The 17,760-nt window shown below is 51.3% G+C and overlaps 1 protein-coding gene across 10 annotated transcripts in view; it reads left to right on the top strand.

The window, feature by feature from the left end:
- The window catches only part of IKBKB (inhibitor of nuclear factor kappa B kinase subunit beta), a 50,662-nt gene that overhangs the window by 20,693 nt on the left and 12,209 nt on the right, over positions 1–17,760 (top strand). For 7 of the 10 annotated variants that reach the window (XM_081519086.1, XM_081519085.1, XM_081519082.1 and 4 more), the window contains 4 exons: positions 9,544–9,632; positions 10,671–10,760; positions 13,247–13,371; positions 16,704–16,811. In XM_081519086.1, the coding sequence (XP_081375212.1) occupies positions 9,544–9,632; positions 10,671–10,760; positions 13,247–13,371; positions 16,704–16,811 (412 nt within the window). Of the gene's footprint in view, positions 1–9,543; positions 9,633–10,670; positions 10,761–10,848; positions 10,910–13,246; positions 13,372–16,703; positions 16,812–17,760 lie in introns of all 10 variants that reach the window. The other 3 variants (XM_081519087.1, XM_081519088.1, XM_081519083.1) reach the window with 1 other exon arrangement.

The following is a 17,760-nucleotide window of genomic DNA, read 5'->3' as shown; positions in this document are numbered from 1 at the left end:
CTCGCAGTTGCCCTGAGGCTCGTGGGATCTTCCTGGGCTGGGGATCAAACGCATATCCCCTGGATTGGCCGGCAGACTCTTAAGCACTAGGCCGTCAGAGAAGTCCCATGTAACTTCTTGAGGGCAGCAGCTTCATTTGCTGTGAGATGGGCTCATAACGCCTTGTGAGAACAGAACCATCAGGAGGGTCGGGCAGTTGCCATGTGCTCGTCCCTCCTGTCCTTTCCCCCTGCCCCCCAGGTTTGGGTTCACAGCACCCCTTTTGGAAAACCTCCGTTGTCCTCAGTTGGGCTGTGACCCAGGGCTGAGGTCCAGTGAGCCAGGCAGGTGGCTGTCGTCCAAGACGTCCCTCCCCGGAAGTGACCAGCCCTGCTCAGACCACCGCCCTCGCCACCTCCCAGATGCCGTCTGGCCGCCTGACTGGAGGGTTGCTGATAAGCTCATATTGTCCTTTCAGTCCCTTTTCTGATTTGTGTGCGAGATTCATGAAGTTTATTTCTCTTGCACGATGTCGTCACGGAACCCGAGTTCAAAAGGGTTTCTGGGAGCTCCTCTAACATAACTCTTTTGTATTCTGGAATGTTTCCTGAGCCTGTTTTGTTCCAGTTAGTCCCAAGGGTCGACCCACGTCCCTCTGTGGCGCTGCCCTGCTGGCCCCTGCCAGGCTGACCGCAGACATGGCCGGAGCCCGCCCCTGCCCGCGGGGCGGCTGCATGGCCCCCTCTGGGTGGCTCCTTGTTCTCGCTAGCGTTCAGTCGCTCAGTCATGTTCACCTCTTTGTGACCCCATGGACTGCAGTACGCCAGGCTCTTCTGTCCTTCAGTATTTCCCAGATTTTGCTCAGATTATGTCCCTTGAGTTGGTGATACTATCTAACCATCTCATCCTCTGCCTCCCCCTTCTCCTTTGGCCTTCAGTCTTTCCCAGCATCAGGGTCTTCTCATCAGGTGGCCAAAGTATTGGAGCTTCAGCTTCAGCATCAGTCCTTCCAATGAATATTCAGGACTGATTTCCTTTAGGATGGACTGGTTGGATCTCCTTGCAGTCCAAGGGACTCTCAAGAGTCTTCTGCAACACCACAGTTCAAAAGCATCACTCCTTTGGTGCTCGGCCTCCTCTGCGGTCCAGCTCTCACATCTGTACATGACTCCTGGAAACACCATAGCTTTGACTGGACGGTGACCCCTACTTAGCTTTAACCTCTCCGGTGCCGCTCGTCTCCCAGGTATGCCCACGCAGAGCATAATCAGGATGATAGACACAGGCAGAAATTTCCCAGGGAGCTTCATGTTGCCCGAGAAGATCTTGCAGAGGGCACATGAGCAAGTGAGCAGACGCCCGGGAAGCCTGTGGGTGAGCCATTTCCTGTGCCAGGACGGGCGGGCCTGTTAGAACATTGCCCTTACGCTGCTGAGAGGTCTGGAGACAGGTGCTGAGGCAGCTGGAAGGGATCTGTCTTCCACATAAAGCGACCCTAAAATAGCTCAAGGAAGTTGTAACTCAGTGGACTCTGGAAAACATTGCCATATGTTTCCTTCTGCCGGCTGACAGCAAACTCCTGCCCCCTCTGGAGGCCCAGGTCTCTGCTGCCTGAGGGGTGGGGGCCTGCCCATGGCCAGGCCAGCTGGACGGGACAGTCAGCGATCCCTGGGGCCCTCCTGGACCTTGGCTCTGCACCGATCTCGACTCTCCAGGCGGCCGGGATGTCGTGGTGACCACCGTCCTGTCCTCGAGCCTCCAGGGCCCCCGCTCGCTATTCTGTCTGTGCTTTGTCCTCTGAGTCACTGTCTCTGTCCCCATCGGAGCGTCTCCGCTGTCTACCGTCCAGCCTGTCCACCTCACAGGACAGGGAGGGTTCCAGAGGGAGCGCAGGGCTTTCAGGAATCCGAGCACTGGGCTCTCGGCTCTGTTTTCTTTCATTGTGGCTTTCCTTGCTTGTTCTGTTGAATACCTACATTCTGACTGCACTGCTGATTATCATGAAAGGTGACTACTGGATCTCAGAAATTGAGATTATTTGTATATAGAGTACCTGGAAAATCTTAAGTAAGCAGATTAACGAACATAATCAGAATAAAACAGTTGCTCTCAGTCCTGGCCTTCCCACTCCCCCGACTCTGCCTCCTCGTTCAGGGGCCTTTCCTCTCTAGAAAACCAAGGTGACTTTCTGGGTCTGCATGTCCTCAGCTTGAAATGAGCACGTGGACTGGGTGAGCCCCAGGGTCCCTTCTAACTCTGAGTATTGTGTTTTCGCTGTTTGGGTTCTGGTTTTCAGAAAGGCCACCTGGAATGCTGCCCCAGCCTGACGGCTTCCCGGGGTCCCCTCACCTCTCTCTTCCTGCATCCTCTTCTTCCTGGAGCTTCGTCTCGATGCTGTCTGTCTGTCCCTGCCCCAGCCTGTGTGTCCCTCTCTGCACCTGGTGACTGCCCGCTGCTTCCAGTATTCCGTGTGCTGGGTCTCTCTCATGACATCTTTATCCACTGGATCTTCTCCCAAGTCTGTGTGTTCAACCCTGACCTCCATCCTCAGTTCCGTATCCACGTCTCTATGGTTCTTTTCCCCAAGTCACTTCCAAGATGAAGTCCTAGAGGTCTTCCTTAAACCTGATCCCTTCCTGACATCCTCTCTCTCTCTCGTCCCTGGCCCGTCTTCCTGCTAGTCACCCAGACGCGGGTGCTGACTTTGAATCTCGTCTCTTTTCAGAATGTGCCCCTCTTCCCACCCTGCACCTCCCCCTTTGAAGTCTCCAGTCTTTTCCTTCGTATGTACACCCCACTTTCCCTTCCTGTGCCCACTGCCCCGACTCATTCAGTGTTGCCCTACCACCTCACTCTCCTGGGCGCCTGTTCCCACTGACTAATCCCTCTCTCGTGCTTCTGAGAGGACACGTCCATCACAGTCCCCCGCTGGGTCGAGACCAAACCTTGTAGCCTCCCGTCTCTCCTGATTCTTGGATCCCCTCGTGAGCCTCTGCCCATGCACTCCTTTCAAAATGCTGGCCTGGCCCCTCCCCACGGCCTGCCCCTGCGTGGGGACCACCCTGGCCCAGCGAGCACAGTGGGCCTCCCTCTCGGGTTCTTCTGCCCTTGTGGCCTCCTCCACCCAGTACTGTTGTTGCATGGCTTCTGCCTGTCCTCAACAGTAAGGACTGACCTCTGGGTTTGGGGCCTGTAGAGTTGAGTTCAGTCGCTCAGTTGTGTCTGACTCTCTGTGACCCCACGGGCTGCAGCACGCTAGGCTTCCCTGTCCATCACCAACTCCCGGAGCTTACTCAAACTCATGTCCATCGAGTCGGTGATACCATCCAACCATCTCATCCTCTGTCGTCCCCTTCTCCTCCCACCTTCAATCTTTCCCAGCATCAGGGTCTTTTCCAATGAGTCAGTTCTTCGCATCAGGTGGCCAAAGTATTGGAGTTTCAGCTTCATCATCAGTCCTTCCAATGAGTATTCAGGACTGATTTCCTTAGGATTCCTTTAGGATATGAGCCATGCCGTGTAGACCAGATTATTTGCGCAGTAAGTGAAGGAGATGGTTTGATCCAGCGGCACATTTTCGACAGCTCCAGCCACACAGAAGACACTTGTTCAGGGCGGCGGGCGAAGCGAGGGTGACTCTGCACTTCCCTCTCAGCACTGGCGGGACCGCCCTGCTACCTCGCTTGTGAGTCACAGGCTCTCCTTTAGCCAAGAACCCACTACAGGGACTGGATCTTCCTCCACACGTCTGCACTTGGCCTTCCAGCCCGTCTTGCTTGGAAAAGCCCAGTGACATCAGAGCAACTGGCGCTTAGTAGGCTCACAGCCAGCTTTTACTGAGTGAACACATGTCCTCTTGCCCTTCTCCGTCATGGTGACGTAAACCACCGACTTCTTGTCTGTCTCTTCTAACCTGTGTGTCAGCTTGCTGGTCCACGTATCTTTTTTTTTTTTTAAGTCTTAAGAACTTTTTATTTTGTTTATCTATCTATTTTTGGCTGTGCAGGGTCTGCGTTGCTGCGTGCAGGCTTTTCTCCAGTTGCAGCGAGGCGGGGCTCCTCTGCATTGCGGTGCACAGGCGGGTCACTGCGGGGGCTTCTCGTTGCAGAGTGTAGGCTCCAGGCACACGGGCTCAGTCGTTGTGGCGCACGGGCTTGGTTGCTCCATGGCACATGGACTCTTCCTGGACCAGGGATCAAACTTGTGTCCCCTGCACTGGCAGGCGGATTCTTTAACTGCTGGACCACCCGGAGCATCCCTAGTCCATCGATCTTTGCGTCTCTTCCCCACGGCACGTATCCCGAGCAAGCATGTGCTCAGGAGAGCTCAGTGGTTCCTTTCAGCTCAGGGTGTGGTCAGTAGGCTTTGTGGACATAGGCCTCACTCAGCCACCTCTCTGCATGGGAGTCTAGCTGGGCCTGTCTGTTCCCTCATCTGTGGAGCATGGTTTGGGATTCTGGCTCATCAGTGAGAACTCAGGAGTGTCACAGTCTGCAGTTACACATCCGTGTCTCCCTCACGAGCCGATGGGAAGCTGGAGTCCAAGACCTGGTGCCATTCCTGCCAAGGACCCAGGAGGGGGCCGGTGCTTGACACAGACCCCCCCGAGCAGCGTCTGTCTGAGGAAATGCCGCTACGTGCAATAAAGTTCACACGAGTGCCACTTGGCACCTCTTTCCTGTCACTGGAACGTGAGAACGTGGAACCTGCAGGCTTTCCTGCTTTGTGTTCCACTTTTCCAGTTTTATACGCATGTAGTACCTCTGTTGTTAGGGGCTTCGATATTTAAGAAAGTTTCAGACACACAGGTATTTCTTTTTTTCCATCTCAAATTCTCATGTTCCATCTAAGTTAAGTCAAATTAAGTTCTCTTGCCTTGGGAAAATTCTGATTTACGAAACTGCCCCCCGCGGTCCTGATCTGTTAAATAAGGCACAGTCAGACCGAACTGAGCCTGTCAAGGACTGATCCTGGAAGGGGAGCTGTCACCGAGCCCTTGCCCGTCAAAGTTTTGACCATTTCACTCAGTGTAAGAAACCACGTGTAACAACATATATAGGATCAATATATATATATAGTCAATATGTATATATAGTGTATATATATACGTATACAGTGTCCATATGTATATAGTACATAGTATGTGTGTATATATATATATATACACACATATATATAATTGTCTAATGCCAGGTTTGATTAAGTTGACAAAAAGTATTTGAAAATGAATGACTTCCCGAAATAAGAGCTCAGGTTTGTTATGTGCAGTTGCTTCAGTGTAAAGAGAGCCCGCTGTTAACAGGGTCACCGGCTGGTCACCGGCTTGCCCTCCATCCTCCCTAAAGACCCGGGCACGGCTCTCGAGCGTCGTAGCATCGAGCTGTGCCCTCTGTCTGATGTGAGTGCTCTGCCTCCCCAGGGGCTTCTCGGGGCACTGCCTCGCTCGTCCTACCCCGCGTCACTCTCAGTGAGATGTTCACGTCTAGCATCGGAGGCCTTGCCTTAGTCCGGGCATTCCTACTTGTTCAAACTACAGTGAGTCTCAGTGTCCACGAATCCTGGCCTTGGACAAACTGACCCCCGCCTTTCTGTAAGAACCCCTTACACTCATGTCACACAGCCACACGGGCCTTTGGGACTCGGTCGCTGAACAGACACACCCCGTCTTCCCCGACGGGTGCTGCCTGCCGGCTGTGAGCTCATGTGAGGGGAGGCGGCGTCCCCATGTGCAGGGTTGTGCCCAGTCGGTTATCAGAGCCTGTTTTCACGCTGTGCTTTGACTCTAGCCAGTAAAACAAAAAATGAAAGTGCTGATGAGAAGCTCTAGTCTTTTTTTTTTTTTTGCCATGCCCCATGGTACATGAGATCTCGGTTCCCCAGCCAGGGATGGAACCCGTGTCCCTTGCAGTGGGTGGGCATCTTAACCATGGCCATGATGGCCAGGGAAGTCCCCCAGCAGAACAAGGTGGGTGGCATATGGGGTGTACCCTCGGAGAGCAGTAGGCATGTTGCTTCATCTGGACGTTTGTTGGAGCTAAGCCAGTCTGTTGTGCCCGGTTGTGAAAGCAAAGAAGAAGAGGGAACAAGTGTGAAATGTTGAAACTCTACAGTCAGGGGCTGGATTTAAGGGCAGATTCAATAAAAGGTTTTGCGATTTCACTTAATGTGCAGCTGGAACACCCCTGAGAAGGTGGAAGTTGGGTGTTTAACTGTCAGGGGTTTCCCTGTGTTTTCAGAAAACACTCAGCACGAAAAGTCTTTGCACGGCATATCTGGTCCCTTGGGTTCTGCGAAGGGTGTCTCTTCCCCCTGGGGGTGCACCCCTTCCCTGCTGTGCCCTGGCCCAGCACCTTTAGTAAACTTTTCTCAGTGTTGTTATCACTTTTGCTTTTGACCTCTTTTTCCCTCTAATAAAAAAGGAGGTTCATGCCATTACAACACTGACATCCCTCTGAGTCAGGTAATATAAGCGTAAATAATTTTTAATGATTGCCAGTTATACTGTGGATTTCCCATAATTCGTTCAGCCATTCCCTGATTGGTGACTTTTCATTAGTTTCTAATGATTTCACTTGACACTGTGCAGTCTGCACCCGTATTTGTACCTGACGGTAAGCTGGATGGCCAGAGGCAGAAACAAAGGGTCAAATGATAGCGTCCGTCTTAAAAGTGAATAGCTTTTGCCATGTTTCTTTCCCCCAGTTGCACAACAGTTATTACTCCTTCCAGCGATATAGGGAGTGCCTTTTACATCTCATCTGAAATTCCTTCTGGTTGAAGAAGTGAAAAGGCATTTTGTTCCTTTCATGTGTATTTTGTGGATGGCCAGTGAACTTGAGCGACTTTTTACGTAATTGCATAATTGTTTGCGGTCTGTGTTTCATTTCTACTCCTATAAGTTACCCCTTCACGTGTTCTTTGCCAGTTTTTCTACTGGTTTGCTTTCTTTGTGTATTAGAATGGTCTTTTCTTTATTAAATCATTAATTACTCAGTTCTGTTGATAGTAGATAATATTATTTTTAAATGTACCTAACCTCGGAAAATAGAAACATAGTAATCTTCTCTTGAACTCCATCCTCAGTCTTTATCTTCAGTTCTACTGGCCTGAACCTAAAACCCTGGGAAGCATCTAGCTATCCCACTTCTTTCTTTTCTTTTATGTTCCTTTAAAGTAAAAAAATGCATTTTTTTTCCTTTAGAAAAGTAACATAGCATTATGATTTTGAAAAATAGTAGTGTTGCTTCCCTAACACCTGGATTGATTTCTTACTGGTTTGTAGGAGTTTTTGTCTATAGATACATGCTTTTTGGCGTATGTGTTACAGATATTTTTTTTCACTTTTTTTGGTCTTTGGCTCTTTGTATAATATCTTTTGCCATAAATTTTTTTTTCTTTCTTTTTAATTGAAGTATAGTTGATTTACAGTATTTCAAGTGTACAGCAAAGTGATTCACTTATATATATGTGTGTGTATATATATTTTTCATTCTTTTCCATTATAGTTTATTACAAGATATTGAATATAGTTGTGTGCTATACAATAGGTCCTTGTTGATTATCTGTTTTATGTACTGTAGTGTGTGTTTATTAATCTCAAACTCCTGATTTATCCCTCCCCCTTCTTCCCCTTTGGTAACCATAAGTTTGTTTTCCATGTCTATGAGTCTATTCGTGTTTGTATATAAGTTCACTTGTATCATTTTCTTTTAGATTCCACATGTAAATGATACCATATGATACTTATCTTTCTCTGTCTGATTTGTTTCACTTCCTGTGATAATCTCAGGGTCCATCCTTGTGGCTGCAAGGCGTTATCTCATTCTTTTTTATGGCTGAGTAATATTCCATTGTGCATGTACCACATCTTCATCCGTCCATCTGTTAATGGGCATTTAGGTTGCTTCCATGTTTTAGCTGTTGTAAATAGCACTTCAGTGAACATAGTGGTACGTGTATCTTTTTGAATTAGAGTTTTATTAGAGATAGTAATATATGATTCATCTGGTAACTTTATTTTTAGTTGTTTAAGGACCCTCCATACTCTTTGCTGGAGAAGGCAATGGCACCCCACTCCAGTACTCTTGCCTGGAAAATCCCATGGACAGAGGAGCCTGGTAGGCTGCAGTCCATGGGGTCGCTAAGAGTCGCACACGACTGAGCGACTTCACTTTCACTTTTCACTTTCATGCACTGGAGAAGGAAATGACAACCCACTCCAGTGTTCTTGCCTGGAGAATTCCAGGGACGGGGGAGCCTGGTGGGCTGCTGTCTATGGGGTTGCACAGAGTCGGACAAAACTGAAGCGACTTGGCGGCAGCAGCATACTCTTTTCTCTAGTTGCATTAACTTTTAAAAACTCTGTGTTATGCCATATAGTTTTCTTCCCGTGAAGCTATTTTTTTTTTTTTTTTGCTAAATTTATCCTGTGGTATTTTAGAATTTTTGCTGTTAGTGTGAATGGGATTTTTTTTTTTTTTTCCTTGCAACTGGATCTATGACAGGGACAAAAGCTGTTGATTTGTATCTGTTTGTTTTGCTTCCAGACAACTTACTACATTTTCCCGTTTTTAGTCTGTTGAGTCTTTTATGCTTAGAGTCAGATCATTTTCAGATAAAGATCATTTTATCTCTTTCCAATACTTCTTTGTTTCTTTCATTTGTGGGACATACAGGTTGTTAGGACTTCTGTTAAAACCTCTCTTGGGGGTGAAAACCACGTCCTGATTGGCCTCTGAGCCTCGGCCGTCCTGGGTCATGTTGTCACGTTTGCTCTTCATAGCCGAGGCTGTGGTAGCAAGTGAGCCGGATGGTGCGGGCTGCTTCCTTGTCAGCTAGAGTCTGAGCCCTTTAAAGTTGGGAACCATGTCCTCCCTTATTTCCCGGCCCTGAAAGCCCAGCAGAGGACGGGGCACACAGCAGACGCACATTGGACCGGCAGATGTATTGAAGGCGCCCCCCACTCTCCCCTTCTAGGCTCCCCACCCCACTTATTCCCCAGAGGCAGCTCTGCCCTGCATCCTCTGCATCCCATGACCAAGTGCTATCTGCCCAGAGGGCCCGTCTCCCTTGCCCACCCTGCAGAATTTACTTTTCAAGCCTCTAGACCAGAGAAGGTCCCCGTCTCAAACCTGGAGGGCTTGGTAAAGAGCAGACCGCGGGGTCCCCCCACCCCCAGTTTCTGATTGACTCCACCTGGGGCGGGACCCGAGGGTTTGGCATTTCTGTCTACCAAGTCTGGATGCTGCTGGACCAGGCAGTGCCGTTTGAGAACCGCTGCTCGAGACTGAAGGTGGTGACCTCGTGGATGGAAGGCTCAGAGTTCTTTGCGTGAACCAGGCAGATTCTGGTGCTGGCCCAAGTTCTGCTCACATAGCCAGGTCCCCTCCCTTCACCTGCGGGGCGTCTGTGGACCTGTCCCCTCCATCTTCACCGCGAGCCCCTGCACTGAGTCGGGTTGTGTGTCTGGGACACGCGATAACCATCTTTCATTGGGGAGGCAGTGCTGAGTAAAAGGCACTGTCCGGGCTTGATGGGAACTCACTCCCCTTTCCACCCTCTCAGCCTCCGCGCTTCGATACCTTCACGAGAACAGAATCATCCATCGGGATTTAAAGCCAGAAAACATTGTCCTGCAGCAAGGGGAGCAGAGAGTGAGTGACCCTGTGGGCCAGCCTCGGGGAGGGGCGGGCGAGGGTGGGCTGAGCAGCTGGGGGCAGGCAGCAGGGAGCGAGGAATGTGCTTTGCGTGTCTGCTTATGTTTGGGTTTCCTTGCTCACGTATTTGCTTTGATTCTCTGGGAGCGTTCTTTGAATCAAAACAAAATCCAGGGCAAAGTTCTGGCTCACAGATTGAAGCCAATTTGAACAGACCACATTGTTAACTGCCTCAAGTTGCAGGAATCTGATAAGAAAAATAATGTTTACCTTCCAACTGCCACCCGCCAGCCTTTGGGCTTCGCACTTCTTGGAAACGGACTTTTTTTGTTTTCCATTTGTTTGGGAGCCTCAGCTTTTGAAGCTCACAGGGAATCCAGCTGTAGGTGGGTTCTGGATGTGGCTGAAAGGATGTATTTGGAGCTGGCCTGGTCCAGCCTGCAGTTTCCCCAGAGCTCTCAGGAGGCCCCCGCTCAGGTGTGGGGTCACCTCCCCGCAGGACTGGACCGTGTTTGTTCAGCTGGGTGGGGAGCACGGCTCAGTGGAATGCAGCCACTCAGCCGTGGGCCATCTGATCTCTCCCTGGCAGCTTCCGTCAGCATCCCAGGCATAGCCCACGCCTGTCCTAGCCCTCACCTCTGTCCCTGTTCACACTCATTCCCAGCAGTCCATCGGAGGTTTGAGAATTCAAGGTGTTTACTGAGAAGGAACCTCGCCTGGTCCTTCACGTCACATCAGGTCCAGGGTTTGCAATCCTGACGGCCGGTGCGTCGTCTCCTAATTCTGACCTTCCTCTAGCAGGTGATCGCCAGGCAAGGGAGGACACGTGCCTGGCGTTTTTACATTGTTTTCTTTTGCCTGAACCTACCATGTCTAGGGCATTCTCCTGTGTATTCGGCGGTCCTTAGGAGCTTAGGGTCTTAGGACTAGGAATTCAGAGATACCCTCTGTGCCAGCAGAGGTGTTCAGGATTCTTGAAGGACAGTGGACTCGCATAACCCTCAGATGTCTCCCCCTTCTTGGTTTTTCTTTCAGTTAATACACAAAATTATTGACCTGGGGTACGCCAAGGAGCTGGACCAGGGCAGCCTCTGCACTTCCTTCGTGGGGACCCTGCAGTACCTGGTAAGAGGCGGGGTTCCCAGGTCTGCGCGTCAGCCTCTCTCGGGAGGCCATGTCTGCAGGGCTCTGCTTCCTTCCTTGCCTTCTGCAGTTGGAGCTTGCCGGCTCTCTGGATGATTCCTGGATGCACAGGAGACATGCTGGTGTGTGAGGTCAGACTCCTCACCCTCCCAGAGGCCCTGTGGAGGGACGCGGTCATCCTCTTGTGTCTAATGGGCTCTGCTCCTGGTCCCACACGTGTCCTGTGACCCCCCGTGCTGCCGTGTTTAAGCCCAGAGAGTTTAAACCAGGTTCCCGCTGCTCCAAAGGGGCCTCCGTTCCCACGCAGCATCTCAGGGGCCACGAGGACAGGGCTAGCTTCCAGCTCCCACCCTTTCTTCTTACTTGGTCTGAATATTATGGTTCTATTTGAGTCCCCTGTTCATCCAAGAAATATTGATCACCTGTAATTTTTCCTTTTTATGTTTTATTTTTTTGGGGGGGGGAACCACATTGCACATGCATATATTTAAGCCTTTAAAAAAAATTATTTCTTTAATTGGAGGATAATTGCTTTACAATATTGTGATGGTTTTTGCCGCACGTCAGTATGAATCAGCCATGGGCATACACATGTCCCCCCGCATCCTGAGTCCCCCGCCCACCTGCCTGCCTCCCCACCCCACCCCACCCCTCCAGGTTGTCACAGGGCTCTGGTTCTGGGTGCCGTGCTTCATACATCAAACCCTCACTTAAATATATTTCTTTCTTATACTAAGAAAGCCACTTTACTTGGAACCCAGTGCTTCCCAAACTTGTTTTTCCTGGAAGCTCTTACTTCCTGCAGACATGCTGCAAGTGTCATAATTTTAGAGTTTAAGAAGAAGGCGGACATGGCCCTGATACACAGATAACAAAGCGATGAGAGTTGTGATAAGGACTGCGAAGGGAAAGTGCAAGATGTTGGAACATATGTTAGGAGGACCTGGTGTTGGACCTACAGGGTCCGGGGGCTAGGGGACAAAGAGGGAGTTCCAGGTGGGGGGGGCGGGGGGGGCAACCAGAGGCACCCAGAAGGCACGGCCGGAACCAGAGAAGAAGGAGGAGGGCATCTCGGGTTGAGGCTGGAGAGGGAGGTGAGGGACAGATCATTCAGAGCCTCACTGGCTGCATTAGAGACTCCAGACTTGATCCTGAAACCTCTGGAGAGACGGTGAAGGGTCTTAAGCGTGAGAGGAATCAGGTTTACCTTTGGAAGAGACCGCATTTGGCACAACGTAGAGAGTGAATTGCAGGTAGTGGGCGAGTGGCGTGGAGGCTGTTGGGGTGGGCTAGTCTGAGCCAGTGGGTAGCTGTGAGGACGTAGAGGACGGCTCAAGAAGTGCCTGAAACGGGCATCCCTGGGGGTCCACTGGTTAGGACTCTACGCTTTTACTGCCAAGGGCCAGAGTTTGATCCCTGGTCGGGGGACTAAGATCCCACAAGCCACGCAGTATGGCCAAAAAAAAAAGACACAAGCAAACAACAACCAAAAAAAAAAAACCCAAGAAGGGCCTGGAATAGGCTCAGCAGGACTTAGTGATAGATTGCATGCATGCAAATGGTCAGAAAATGTGGACTGAATAACAGAGTCTGCAGTTTATAAAAGAAAAACAAAAGAAAGTTGAAAGCCACTGGGCTCCATGAGCTTAAATAGCCTACCTGGGTCTTACATAAAAAAGAGAAAAAGCAGTCATTGAGGTCCTTTTGAGTGCATCCACACTTCCCACTAACCCCCGCTGGGACCGCTGTCCTTTTATCACCTGCTCTGGGGGGTATAGGTGTCAGGGCAGGGATCGGAGCTGTGACTTAACACCTGTGCCCATGGAGCAGGATCCTGGGGGTCCTGCCCTGTGTCCCCTGGACCCCTTGTCGGCTCAGCAGCAGTGAATGCGGGGCCCGAGCTCTGACCACTCACGGGGCCAAAATGTCTGTCCAGAACCAGACGCAGAGGTCGACCTGACCATCCCACGCTTCTCCTCTGGGCTTGTGGTCCTTCGTGTCCCGCCTGCAGCCAGCCTGGGCTCAGTCCTGCCGGCACACCTGCGCACCTCAGGGTCCTTTCCGGGGCGTCTGCCCTCAGGCACCCTGAGCCAGCCCCACCCCGCCTGTGCTGGGAAGCTTCCTGTCACCCCAGCCTGACTGCTCCGCATTAGGGGACTGGCTGGCAGTTGTTGCATACGCTGTGCCGGGGTTGGTGTGGCCTGGATCACTTCCCCTTGTGGCCCTGCACGGTGCCCGGGAGAAGGGTGCACAACACACCTCACCCCCCGCCCCCTGCAGGCCCTTGTTTCAGCCCCGGGATGGAATGAGATCAGAGAGAATCTAAGTGCCACCTGCCAGATTCATGGTCACCTCCTCCCTCGAGCGGGGTCCGGGGAACGTGGGGCAGATCAGAATGCCGGGTGCCCCCCACCGTGGTGGCCCCTCAGCGTGCGGTCAGCTCAGGTGTGTTTCTCTGCCCCCCTCAGGCCCCCGAGCTGCTGGAGCAGCAGAAGTACACGGTGACCGTGGACTACTGGAGCTTCGGCACCTTGGCCTTCGAGTGCATCACCGGCTTCCGGCCTTTCCTGCCCAACTGGCAGCCGGTGCAGTGGTGAGTGAGGGCCCGGGCCCGCCCCCCGGGAGAGCGTCCCCTGTCTGTGTCAGACATCCCTCGCCTTCCCAGTCTCGTGGGGCGCCCCAGGCTGGGCCTATGATCTGTCACCCAGAGGAGGTCCTGTTGGGACCCGGCGTGTGCACAGTCTGAGTTCCAAAAGCCTAGAGATACGGAGTGTTAAGTGTTGGCCTGGATTCTGAACCTTAACAGCCTTAAATCCAGTCCGTGTAAATGACTGCTCTGTGCAGGGCAGGAGGCCAGTGTGTTTACAGAGTGTGTGTATGTGGTGTGCGCTTACGCCAACAACACTCTCTGTTGGTAAACAAGCAAAGGGCATGTTCACGTGACAAATAATGAGACGTATTTATATGAAAGTTTGTTGTTGACAAATTTTACTGCACCTCAGTACAAATTTTTTTCTTTTTTACATATGGAAATATACACGTTTCAATGCTATTCTCTCATATCATCCCACCCTCGCCTTCTCGCATATAGTCCAATAGTCTGTTCTTGACATCTGTGTTTCTTTTGCTGCCTTGCATATAGGATCGTTGTTACCATCATTCTAAATTCCATATATATGCGTTAATATACTGTATTGGTAAAAGAATGAAACTAGAACACTTTGTAACACTATACATGAAAACAAACTCAAAATGGATTAAAGATCTAAATGTAAGACCAGAAACTATGAAATTTGGTTTTAAAAGCATCAGACAGTGGCTTAAAATGTGAACCGAGTACACTGCCAAAAAGATATTTTCTAATAAGGAATATGATTAAGGTTTTAAAAACTACTCTATATTTTTAAACTTTTCTTCTAATTGTAATACTAATATGTGGTTCATTATATACATAAAAGTTAATCATTACTGAAATGCATCATTTAAAAGTTAATGTTCCCTTGAATCAATTAGGGTTCATTCACAATGATTCCTTGAGGGACCACACACTACTGAAACGATAGTACTGTTGTCCAGAAATTTTTATCTCCAGTTTTAGTGTTTGGAGCAGTGCTAAGTTCACGGGGTTCATCCTTCAGAAAGCAGAAGAGTGCAAAGTCATCCCACGCCACCTGCTTGGTTCCCCCCCGCCCCCCGAACAGACGCCTGGCGCTGTTGGCTTTGGGTCCATCTCCAGGGATGTTTTGTGCGTCCCCAAGCGAGCGGGCATGTATCTGTCCGCTGGCTCATTTGTGGATTTCGCCCCTTCTCAACTCGGTGATGACATCGCAGGCATGCCACCCTGCGAGTGCTCCTCCAGGGTTTTCACACCGAGAATTTCCTCCCGCCGCCACTAACATTTCTCCGTCTCCAGGCTCTTCTTCTGTGCGCCTGTGTTTGTTCAAAAAACAAAGTAGGTTACCATACATACTCTCATAGAACCTGCCTTTCACACTTAACTGAAACAACTTGTTATGTAGGGAAATCCTGGTCCATCCACAGTTATTTCCCTGGGATAAGTTCCTAGAGGTGGGATCAAAAGATCGTGCGCATGTTCGAGGTTTTTGATTTGTGCTAACAACGTGCTCCACAGAAAGTTTGTATAAAGAACGTTTCCACCAGGAACATGCAAAGGTCCTCTCCCCCTGCCCTCTTTGTGAGGCACCACTGGCTGATGTCACGTTTCTCAGTATCTTTCAGGAAGTACCAAAAACACGGACTTTCTCAAAGGACACAGGTACTTAAATCAGAGAACGTTTATTTGTAAGACCAAGACGTAGGCTTTGAAGTCTGTTCAAGGATAGCTTTCTGTGATGCAGTCCAGTTCGGTCACGTTTACCAGAAATCGGTCTCTGCGCCCGAGGGGCCTGGTGACGGGGCGGAGGGCGCCCTCCCGTGGGGACTGACGATAGCACAAGCCACGCCCAGAGCTGGGCTCTGCAGTGCTGACTTCGCTCCCTGCGTTACACTCACGCCACATCATGCGACCGTCACGACTGTGACTTTAAATGTCTCTACGTGCGTCGTGTTTTTAACTCACCGAGGGATGACTGCAGTTCTTCCATTCAAATGTTAGTGTTTCCATTATTTATAGCAAGGTGAATCAGAATCCATCAGAATTAAAGGAAATGCCTTTTGAAACCACCCCTGATGGCCTGGCTGTCTGCAGAGCCAGCCTCCCTCCCGTTGCTGGGAGGCCAGGTGACCACTTCCAAGCACACATCTCTGAAACCGGAGAGTTTATGAGACGTGTCCATCTGGTCTGCCTGTAATGCCTTAGGCAACTTTTCCAATTTCACTCTCATCTCAAACGTCAGGTAGATAGTAATTTCAGGACAAATGCAATTTGAGCTTTATTATCCTATCATAAAGCTGCTTTGAAGGACCAGTCTTGAAAGTACATTTAGGACCAGCCTAAGCAGTAAGCATGTCACTCGCTGCGTCCTTTTATTTAGTTTCCCGTTGACAGACTTCACTTTCTATCGGAGCACCATCCCATCATGTGTAATGACAGCCTGACTCCCAGCAGGCAGGTTGGAGCCACACCCGGGCTCTTCCAGGTTCCATGTGCTCCACGTGGCTCAGTTCACTGCCCTGCCAATGAGACTTCAGGCTGAAGCATTTTCCGTCTGAATATCCAACGTCTTTTTGGAAAGGAAGGACGTGGACATTCAGACAGAGTAGAAAGAGCACCTGACCTTGGATCCAAGCCCCTGGTTCTGTCTTTCTCTAGTTGTGTGACCTTGGGCAGGTCATTTCCTCCCCTGGTGAGGGTGAGGGATGGGGGGCTGAAAACTGGCTACCCCACGGAGGTCTTCGGGCGGAGAAGGGTGCGTTCACTGTCAGCGCTTGAGTCTCTGTGAAGCGTTGTTCAGACTCCTATCATCACCCTTGTCTCCGAGAACATGTGAAGCCAGTTTAAAATCTTTTTTCCTTCAGACGCTATTTCAGATACATCAAAAGGGTCTCCTAGTTGGAAAATGCTAGCGCTTCACTCGCCTTCAGAAGTCAGGCATGGCCGTTGCATTTAGAGGGAAGCGCGTGGCGTGTGCAGATTTCATGTGAAGGAGCCGCGGTGCAGACGTCCTGTCTTCATTCTCTGTGTTAGATGGAGAGTAACAGAATGGGCAGGATGAGCCAGGGTGAGATCAGGAGACAGCAGTACAAGCCCGAAGGTTACTGACTCTCACCGGGCAGTACCGACGCCCTTAACCTCCCAAAGAAGCGTCCCAGCGGGTTGCTGGGCCTCACAAGTGGTTCAGCAGCAACCCAGGGGGATCCTGTCCGGTTGTCAAGTGGAAGGTCACCCGTGTAAGGGGCTGCTGGCCGCCCGCTGACACCAGGGTTGCTACACGCAGCGTGACGGTCGGGTGCCCACGTCCACAGGCACTCCAAAGTCCGGCAGAAGAGCGAGATGGACATCGTGGTGAGCGAGGACCTGAACGGGACCGTGAAGTTCTCCAGCTCGCTGCCACACCCCAACAACCTCAACAGGTACGGCCCTGGCCACCGCCGCCACCTCCTCCGCGGCCTGTGTTCCCTTCCTAAAGATGGGGGTCGGGGCCAACGTCCCCAGCAGCTCTGACCCCCAGTCCTGCCGTGGTCCGTCTCGGCCTTAGAACGCTGTCCCCACCCCGCCCGTCTGGAGTCACCTCCTCAGTTCCCAGCACCGTTTGTCGCCCTCTTCACCCTTGGTGACTCTGCCTTGCAGGCATTTGGTCTTGCAGAGGGCTTACCTCCTGGTCAGCCGTAAGCCTCTGAGGGGTAGGGAATTCACCTTATTGCTCTTTGCCCGTCCTGCAGCCCAGCACTGGGTTATTGTCAACAAATAAACCTTTGCATTTTGAACAGCATAGCGGTCTGGTCTCAGAGCCAGAATATGAGCCGTCGGGTAATCTTACCAGAACCGGGAGATGGTTCAGGAGACAGCCGGCAGCCCCACTGCCGAGGCGCACGGCTTACAGTTTCCATGAGTCTTTGGAGGACGGGGAGGGGGGACCCCTGTGGACGAGCTGGGCTGGAACTTCCCGGAAGGATCTGGACAGATATGCAGGGCGGGTGGATGAAGAGGAAGGCTCTTCAAGGGGGAAGGACTTGGGGGCAGCCAAGGAGAGGCAGTGGGTAGCGATGTTGGCCTCTGGAGGGCTTCTGTCGAGGGGCAGGGAGGGCTGCTGCGAGTGCTGGGGGGTGCCCAGCAGTGCAGTGTGGACCCCTCAGACGCTTTCCAGGGAGCGACTGACGACGCGAACCGAATCCGCGGTGTGGGTCCAGATCGTTGGGCGGTGCTCCTGATGTGGGAGGGGGCTGCACAGCGTGTGGAAAGCTGCCTAGAGGGTCTCGCACAGCCCTCGGCCCAGAGGTCCCTGATGGGAGGGTGGGGGCGGGGGGTGGGCCCCCGAGCGATTCGTCTTGTTAAGGGAAGGCTCACCCGTCCTCAGGGTGG

This window comes from Giraffa tippelskirchi, chromosome 8 (genome assembly GCF_054371585.1).
Source record: "Giraffa tippelskirchi isolate mGirTip1 chromosome 8, T2T-mGirTip1v1.2.pri, whole genome shotgun sequence".
Taxonomy (NCBI): Eukaryota; Metazoa; Chordata; class Mammalia; order Artiodactyla; family Giraffidae; genus Giraffa; species Giraffa tippelskirchi.
Note: the sequence above shows the minus strand (reverse complement) of the source record. Positions and strands in the feature narration are given on the sequence as shown.